This window comes from Pteropus alecto, unplaced genomic scaffold (genome assembly GCF_000325575.1).
Source record: "Pteropus alecto unplaced genomic scaffold, ASM32557v1 scaffold69, whole genome shotgun sequence".
In the NCBI taxonomy this organism is placed as follows: domain Eukaryota; kingdom Metazoa; phylum Chordata; class Mammalia; order Chiroptera; family Pteropodidae; genus Pteropus; species Pteropus alecto.
The window spans coordinates 3,264,496-3,274,470 of record NW_006494610.1 but is presented as its reverse complement, the minus strand read 5'-3'; the positions used below and the strand labels follow the sequence as shown (position 1 = coordinate 3,274,470).

Genomic DNA, 9,975 nt, shown 5'->3' with positions numbered 1-9,975 from the left:
CATTATTTGCAGATGACATGATACTATATAGAAAACCTTAATGACTTCACCGAAATATCACTAGAACTAATAAATGAATTCAGTAAAGTTACAGGATACAAAATTAATATGCAATTTTAAAGAAATTTGTTGCATTTCTATATGATAATAACAAACGATCAGAAAGAGAAATTAAGAAAACAATCCCATTTACAATTGCATCAAAAAGAATAAAATGCCTAGGAATAAATTTAACTAAGGATGTGAAAGACCTATACTCTGATAAAACATTAAAGAAAAAAATTGAAAATGACACAAATAAATGCAAGGATATTCTATGCTTATAGATTGGAAGAATTAATATTGTCAAAGTGACTATACTCCCCAAAGTAGGTTCAATGCAATCCCTATCAAAACACCAATGGCATTTTTTTTTTTTTTTTTTTACAGAACTGGAACAAATAATTCTAAAATTTGTAGGACCCACAAAAGATCCCGAATAGCAAAGCGATATTAAGAAAGAACAAAGCTGGAGTTATCATATCCCCTTAACTTCAAAATATACTACAAAGCCATAGTAATCTAAACAGTATGATACTGGCAAAAAAGCAGACACATATATCAATGGAACAGAATAGAAAGTCCAGAAATAAAACCACCTACATATGGTGATTTAATCTACTACAAAGAAGGAAAGATTACACCATGGGGAAAAGACAGTCTCTTCACAAATGATGTTGTGAAATTTAGACATGCAAAAGAATAAAACTGGACCACTATCTTACATCATATACAAAAATAAACCCAAAATGCATCAAAGACTTAAATACAAGACCCGAAACCATAAAATCCTAGAAGAAAACGCAGAAAGTAAACTTCTGGCATCAGTCTTAGCAATATTATTTTGGATGTCTCTTCAGGCAAGGGCAAGAAAAGCAAAAATAAACAAATGGGACTACATCAAACTAAAGAAGCTTTTGCACAGCAAAGAAAACCACCAACAAAATGGAAAGGTAACCTACCAAATGATTTATCCAATATATGGTTAGTATCCAAATATAAAATAATTCATACAACTAAATATCAGGAAGACAAACAATCCTATTTAAAAGTGGACAGATGACCTGAATAGACATTTTTCCAAAGGAGACATACAGATGGCCAACAGGCTCATGAAAAGATGCTCAACATCACTAATCATCAGGGAAATGCAAATCAAAACCACAACGAGGTAGTCAAATCTCTCAGAATGGCTGTTGTTAAAAAGACACCTCCCCTCAAAACAAAAATAAAAACAAAAAAACAAACAAAAAACAAATGCTGGTGAGGATATGGAGAAAAAGGAACCCATCCATACACTGATGGTAGGAATATAAACTGGTACAGTCACTACGGAAAACAGTGTATTTTTGAGGCGGTTCCACTTCTGGTTATTTATCCAAAGAAAATGAAAACATTAATTCAAAAAGACAGATGCACCCCTATGTTAACTGAAGCATTATTTACCAAGATATAGAAGCATCTAGATGTCCATTAATAGATGAATGGATAAGGAAGGTGTATATACACATACAACATGGAATATTACTGAGCTATGAAAAGTATAAAATATTGACATTTATAACAACATAGACGGACTTTGAGGTTATTATGTTAAGTGAAATAAGTCTGACAGAGAAAAAAATACCATATGATTTCACTTCTATGTGGAATCTAAAAAACAAAACAAATAAAACAGAAACAAATTCATAGATACAGAGAACAAAGTGGTAGTTGCCAGAGGGACATGGAGGTGGGTGGGGAGCTGGGTGAAGGGCATTAAGGGCATTGCTGTTATAAAATAAAAAGTCCTAGGGATATAACAAACAGCATATGGAATAGAAGGTAACTAGACTTCATAATATAAATAAATATCGAATCACTATGTTGTACACCTGAAACTAGTATAATATTGTAAGTCAATTATACTTCAATGAAAAATACAATAAAATTTGTGAATTGTTTATTTCTTTAATTTGCCATTTACTATTTCAGACCATGGTTGACTGTGGGTAACTGAAATTGTGGAAGGCAAAACTGTGGATAAGGGGGGACTACTGTACTTTAATTAACCAAATAACAAGTCTCATCTTTGGTTCAGTCTATACAATCCAAAGAAAATAAAGATTTGAGCTATTCCCTAAAACAATGTTTATCCTGAATCATCCAGATGGTTTTTTTTTTTATATTGCCTGCACTGATGAACAAACACTTGCATAGAACTGTACCTTTCAGTTCTTGGAGACCCAATCTATTGTTTTCACAGGATATGTAATAATCCAATCTTATGGCCCGGTCACATCAAAAAGCTACTATTTTCAATGAGACAATTATTGAAAAATGTCCTCCTCATAGTCATATCATTGGAACAGCAGAGTTTTGTTATCTTTTGGGGACAGTAATTCAGCCTCAGGAAAGCACTAGGTACTTAATAACAATCATATGCCCATTACCTGTAAGCTCCATACAATTTTTCAACATACATTGATTCAAATTTTCTTTCTTGGGTCAAGGACACAACTGTCCTAATATTTTCTATTGCCTCTGTTGCAATCTGTAATGTAAAGTAGAACTGGATTAGAAATGGGGATTTTATTTCTGAAATAATGAAAAATATAAACCTTAGGGCTCTGTCAAATCCTGAAAGTTATGTTGATGGTTTTAAAAATTCCTCCAATTTTTAAAGTAAAGGTATAATGCATTCTTTAAGATCAACTCTGACAAAATTGTCAATCTTAAAAGCACCTCTGGTGGTGCCGAGTGTGGTGGGCAAGTTTTTGTAGCCCCAAGGAGACTGACCAGCTTAGGGCAAGAATGGCTGGAGCACCAGAAACCTGATTCTATTCCCAGCCCTGCCACCAAGCGGTTACTTAATATAAGTATTAAGTATAATATAACTTAACTGGCTTTAGTCACATCCCTATGTGGCTTTGCTTTCTTCATAGAGTAGGTTCCTAGAGAATTAGACTAAGTGATTTCTAAGGGTACGCTGGAGGTGTCAATCATTTCCTTTGTGAGTATATCCCTCCCTAGAGAAATTGTTTGCCCATAATTAGAAAGATGATTCAAATTGTAAATAACATGACCCTGCCTTAAATCCCTGATTGAACCAGGGACAGACACCTGACTGATCTAGGCCAATCAGATTCTGTTTCCTGGACTTAAGGCAACTGCTTGGACAAAGAAGTCCTGTAGATTCAAAGGCTAAGATCACCAGAGTACATTTGAATATATAGCAAGAGAGAGCTACTATGGAAAACAGTATGGAGGTCCCTCAAAATTTAAAATAGAACTACCATATGACCCAGCAATCTGTGTAGAGAGCCCCAGAGACAATAGAGCTTATAGCTCTAAAATAGGAGATGCTATTGACTTTCCGGTAACATAAACAAACCATGGATATTCCCTGTACTTCTATGTGTCCTTACATCATATCCCTTTTATCCAAACCAGCCAGAGCAGTTTTCTGATTCAGACAGCCAAACCAACCTGGAGTAATGTTAATTGTCTGTGACAGCTAGTTAGTCTAAATCATAGACTGACAGTTGTCATCTAAACCATTAGCACAAGAAACTTAAGATTTTAATTTTAGGTTTTTGTTTTATTAACTTTACAACTTTTACCTCACTTCTCAGCTTCTGTAACTAGATGAAAGCAAGATATTTGCTACTTTAGATATTTGGCTGAATAATCTTATATCTTTATTATAAATGAAAAATCTGACAGTAATAATAGAGAATACTTATTGAGCTTTTACTATATGTCCAGTATTACCTCATTTAACCCAGATGATCTCATTTAGTCTCACAACAACCTTGTGAAGTAAATATTATCATTCCTGTTTCCACGGATAAGGAGCAGATACACAGAAAAGTTAAATGACTTGACTAAAGCTCTTGAGTTAATAAGTAGGCAAGCGAGGATTCTTTATCAGTTTATCTGATGCCAAGTACATGCTCTTAACCCATTATTTTTTGCTACTCTCCCTGCTTTGTAATTTTACACGAGGAAAAACTAGTTATTAATGACTTTACACTCAACTCTTGATTAACTGTTTTAAGGGTTAGTTCTGGTTCTGCAGGTCCCTAAACGCAGTAATCAGGCAGGGCCTGTGTCAAGAAGGTTGCTATGCAGCCTACCCCGCCCCCTTCCCAGTCTAGCCAACAACACCCTCGTTACACAGCCCTTTTTGAAAAATGAAAATGGAGAGACACCCCACGTCCCAATGTACTTAACCATGATTACTCTGCACTCACATAAATGACAACTTTTCATTTTGAAAAAATAGTGATGTAGAGAGTTTTCCAAGACTTCTTTCTAATCATTATTCTGTGTTAATCAAGAGTTGACTAAGTAAACAATATTGAACTATGATTAAATTGCTGATAATGAACATTTACTGGATTTCGTTAACCAATGTCACAATAATAATAATAATAATAATAATGAACATTTACTGGATTTCGTTAACCAATGTCACAATAATAATAATAATAATAATAATGAACATTTACTGGATTTCGTTAACCAATGTCACAATAATAATAATAATAATAATAATGAACATATAAATATATATAATTAAAAAATATTTAAAATTTCCAACTGCTCATATATATTTTTTAAAAAACACCTTATTAGGTTCAAGTAGCTACTAAAAATAATTTCAGGCTGACCAATCTGAGTTAGTCATTCTCTGATCCCTGGAATGACAAAGTATTCATTAGCTGAAAAGAACTTGGGACATTACCTGGTACAATTTCTTATTTCATAAAAGTGGAAAGTGAGGACTAGAGAAATTGGGGCCTTCTTCAATATCACACATGGTGAGTAGCAAGGCCAAGACTAATAACCCAACGTGTTTTTTGTTTGATATATTGCTCAATTCTAACTGCCCTACTCCTGCTAAAATGCTGGCAACTTTTAGTGTTATTAGCCATTTTTAATAGCATTAAGACTCTTTTATCTCAACTAGATTCAATATGCTTTCTTTCATGTAACTAGTCTAACAAAAATTTATCTTCATTCTAACTACTGACAATTTTCCCTTCTGAAAAGTGAAAAGAAGCAGGGTTCAGAAGGAGAAAGGAAACCAAATGAAAGGCTGTTTTTCGGCAGTTGTGACAAACGGAAGCCAAGGAAATAACACCCTAAAATACCCACAGCCAGTAGCCAGCAGGATCTTCAAGAACTTTGGACATCCAAGACTTCTTAAGTCTGGGAACCATACACTGTCCTGGAGATCTCTGCCTCCAGGAGAGGATACAGGGTGAACACGAGAAGGAAGCATTCTGATGGAAACCGAGGTTGAGACTGACACAGCATTGAACTCAGCTGATGCTGGTTAAGAGAGAAGGGGCAAGGATTTCATCGGATATAATTGGTTTGGTGGAAATACGCATGGTTGGAATCCTAATCTCACCCCTTACACGCCACATACCTAGAGCAGTCACTCAACCTATGAATTCTTTCTTCTCTGTGAGGTGGAGATGTTATCTGTCCCATTTACATAACTATAGCAAAGGCCAGTTGCAGAAATGTTTGTGAAAGGGCTTTGTAAAGTGTTGTGCTATAGAAACTATATCACAATTTATATTCATTAACTGCTTAACTTCCTAATATTTCAATAAAGGATAATATTTACATAAATAATAGTTAAATTTTCCTGGCTGTAATATACATTTAAACATTTAAATGCATGTACATGTAAATAAAATGTTTATATATAGATTTAGACACATCTTAACATATATAAAGGGGCTGTATAATAAAGAGCTTTGAACCTCAACCATGCCTTTAATTTGTTTCTCAAGTTCCACATTTCTAAAATTGGGGTAACATTAGTACCTGTTTTACAGGAATAATGCGAAGATGTAATGAGTTGGAGCATATAAATACTTAGAATAATTGGCACATAGTAAGGCCCAAGTGTTCGCCCAACTGCCATTATAGTTAGGACTACAAATCGAAGCATTACTACCAACTGGTGGCTGCCCACCTCAATTAGAGAAACCATAGCCAAGAAGAACACTGTCTCTTAAGTACCAGTAAATATCATCCCTTGAACAATTCACTTGCATTCTCTGCCTTAAAGACTCCTTCTGTTAAATAGGGGTAACATTTGTCCTAATGATGGCATCAGAATATAAAGTAAAAGGTAAAATGAAATTTGGAAATTCAGAAATTCTTTGTGATTACCATATGTTCAGTGCTAAAAGCTTTATATCAGGGACCCGCAACCCCTGGGTCATGGACCAATATTGGGCAGTGGCCTGTTAAGACCTGGGCCACACAGCAGGAGATGAGTGGCAGGCCAACAATTAAAGCTTCATCTGTATTTGCAGCTGCTCCCCATCAATAGCATCACCACCCCAGCTCCACCTCAGATCATTAGGTATTAGATTCTCATAGGAGTGCAAACCCTATTGTGAACTGCGCATTCGAGGGATCTAGGTTGCATGCTCCCTATGTAAATCTAGTGCCTGACGATCTGAGATGGAGCTGAGGAGGTGATGCTAGCTGGGGAGTGGCTGCAAATACAGATTAACATTAGCAGAAAGATCTGACTGCACAGCGACCTAACAAATCAATTGCTTGCCGACTCATATCAAAATCCTATCAGTGAGTGGCAAAAGATAATCTGCATCTGGTGGCAGGCTTTATAGTGGCAAGTGAGTTAATGTACTTCGATTGTAGAGCTGCATCTGGTGGCATCTGATTCTGCATTATGGTGAGTTGTATAATTATTCCATTATATATTACAGTGTAATAATGATAGAAATAAAGTGCATAATAAATGTAATGCTCTTGAATCATCCCGAAACCATCCCCGCCCTCTAACCCCACCACAGGTCTGTGGAAAAATTGTCTTCTACGAAACCGGTCCCTGGTGCCAAAAAAGTTGGAGAATGATGCTTTACATTAGTCTATGTTCAAGTTCTAGGCATTATTAATACAGTAAACTATTTCACCCAGTGTTGACGATTATTAATTGTAGTAAGCACATTTAACTATTAAAACATGCATGTTGTAATAAACAATTCAAATGAAACACATGTCTAAAAATACTTATACTTACTGAAGCCTTATTTGACCCACCTTTCCAGCAGTTTCCAGTTCTTTTTTATCTCTTTTGGCATTTCCAGCCAACATTTTCATTTCAACAATTCCTGATACAGCCATAATAGGAACAACCGATAACAGCAAAAGGGTTAATTGCCAACCATAGATAAATGATATGATAATACCAGTTCCAAGGTTGGCTGTGTTCTGTGCAATTAAAGCCAACCTGGTCCCAGTGGCCTGGAAGAAAGAGAGGCAGTTGTGTTTTAAGTTGCAAATCCATGAGCTGCAGGCTTAGGCTTCCTGGTTAGAATGATGAGAGGGTTTTGAGCCTCCAGCTAACCTTGCTCCTTTTCATTACAATAAGTCCAAAATTCTTGTACTTAACTCATGAGGCTCTGCAGATTTTTCTTTGTGCATGCCTTTCACTTCTCATTCCTCCCCTGCCCACAGGAATTCAGCATTACAGAATTGAGTAATCAGGTGCTCTGTTTTGAGGATAGGCTATAGGGTACACACGCTTTTTCATGAAGGCAAAGTTTACAGAGGAAACTAACCCCAGTGTACTCTGGTCATTTTAAAGACCATTGGCTTCAAATGTATAAGAGAGAAATTTAAATACTCCGAGACCATATGTTACAAAGTGTACATATCCTAAGAAACCATTCACTGTAAAGCATACATAAAGATGAATTACTACTTATACCTTTCAGAAAACAAGGCTGTTGTAGTGAACACTGCAGCTGACTCTCCCTGTAACAGACCACAGCTCCAGGCATAGAGGGGGCAAGCCAGGGAGAGCATGGCATTACCCAGAGAGAGCTATTGGTTCAGGGTCAGGCATATGACCCAAATTAGCCCAAAACAGCTATGGGAAGGGTGTTCGGTGGTTGAGGTACAGGTGTGTACTCTCTTTTACTGGATAGGAAATGAGGAAGCTTGGGATGCTGGTTGCTATTGGCAGCTATCCTAGGGCCATGAGGGAACAAGCCCTAGGATGAAGCCAGTGCTGAGGACTAAAAGCCACTCAGAGCAACAGAGGCAAAAGGAACCTGGGTCTTTTGTGACATATTTGAGCCAGTGGATCAATCAACCCTGAAGTCTAATCTTCCTCTTTATTGTTTAGGCAAGTTTGAGTTTTCTGTAATTTCTAGCTGAAAGCAACTTAATGGATGCAGCTATTCCATACGTTTATTTAAAACCATGTTAAAGAAAAACAGTAGTAGAGTCTACCTACTCCTTGTACTTGGGAGGCATCAGTTGCAAGCCTTGTAGAAAGTGCACCAGTACTGTTTTTATAATCGTCAAACCAGCTGATGTCCTACGGTACAAAATACACCTTTAAATTAGTTCAAAATTAAAACAAGCAAAGAAAATCATGAAATTTCTCAAACCTTCAATGCTGAGGAAAAATCCACATTTAACTTGGGTACAGGCATTAGGGGAGCCCTCCCATGCAGCATAGAGCCCTGGTCCCTGCTCTGAGCACACACCCTTGGAGTCTATTAGGATCCAAGCCCCGAGGCTGCTCCATTGTGATAGGGACAGTACCACTGATGGGGTCTGGGTAGGGCTTATCCAGACTGCAGCTGTGCTCCCTGCCAGTTTCACCTGAGGCTGTGGGTACATGTGGGCATTCTGTCACCCAATTGCCACAGCTAGGACTAGAAACATTTCCTCCCTGATATGAGGTGTCTCTTATAGAGGGTGGTGGTGCTGTGCTGGATGTGGCTCTTTCTTATAAATTCTAGGCATAAGAAAATCAGCCTTGGTTTTTCAGCAGGTTTTTGTTTTGTTTTAAACAAAATTAAGAGTGTATCTTAGATATGATTTTATTATAAGCTACTCACCTGCAGTCTTTTAGTTTCATATAAAATAATTTTCTCTACATAGCAACGGTTTAAAAGATACTAGTAAAACTTTTGTAAACTCCGATTTGCTAAACTATGATATCTGCTATGTGCCATTTTACAAATAGGAATGTAATCAATTCCTGTCAATTGGATGAATAATGTTCTGGCTCTCTCTTAAGCCTTTTCTATAAAAATAGAGAATTTGTATTTGTACATTTTCCCACATCCTGCACTAGAGGGCAGATAATGCGTTTTATAGTCCCAGCTACCAGCATACTGTCTGGGACAGAGTAGGTAACAATTATGTGAATTAACAAGTGAATTAATGTGAAAACAGAGCTTAACAAAGACAGAAACAAAACTCAGTTACCACCATTTGGGAAAACCTATAGTTAGTATGGTTGCTTGTGGTACATGAATACTACCAACCACCTTTTCCTATGTTTAAAGGTCTTCTGGAGTCTCAAATGACTCACCAGGGCCTGCATAGAATCCAGAGAAGAGATACAGGTCCTTGAAATGGTAGTACCCACGTGGATATAGTCACAAAATAAGCCAAAATGCTACCTAAATTAAGTCTATTTCCATGAGAACTCTGAGAGGTCTTTGGATATTGAAGGACCAGGACAAGTTGGAGGGCCCCGACCAGTCCTTGCATGAACACTCTGGGGTGGGGGTGTGGGAAACAACAGGAACTACAGCACACGAACAAAAACGGAGAGGCACACACCTACCTGTCTTAGCATTGCTTTAAAAGCCATTGACCGAAGCCTTGTGGTGAGGATCTCGCCAGCTTTCCCAAACGTGAAGCCCTAGTTGAAAAAAAAACTCTTGTCCTTTTTGATCACCACTAGTATTCTGACACAGTGAGTATATTCACATTGACGTTGCATTACTTATGTATTAATCAACTATTCAAATAACAAAAGTCTATGACCAAATACTAATTAAAAGACCCCATTTAAAATTCATATACTGCAAAATCATTAGTATATAATCAAATCGTAAGACCAAAACCCTTAAAAGTGTCCAGTTCTGGCTT

The 9,975-nt window shown here is 36.9% G+C and overlaps 1 protein-coding gene across 3 annotated transcripts in view; it reads right to left on the bottom strand.

The window, feature by feature from the left end:
- The window catches only part of LOC102880063 (phosphatidylcholine translocator ABCB4), a 71,865-nt gene that overhangs the window by 18,862 nt on the left and 43,028 nt on the right, over positions 1 to 9,975 (bottom strand). For all 3 annotated transcript variants that reach the window (XM_006925722.3, XM_006925723.3, XM_006925724.3), the window contains exons 18-21: positions 9,668 to 9,745; positions 8,318 to 8,401; positions 7,117 to 7,320; positions 2,472 to 2,572 (exon numbers count right to left, since the gene is read on the bottom strand). In XM_006925722.3, coding sequence (XP_006925784.1) covers positions 2,472 to 2,572; positions 7,117 to 7,320; positions 8,318 to 8,401; positions 9,668 to 9,745 — 467 coding nt within the window. The remainder of the gene's footprint in view (positions 1 to 2,471; positions 2,573 to 7,116; positions 7,321 to 8,317; positions 8,402 to 9,667; positions 9,746 to 9,975) is intronic.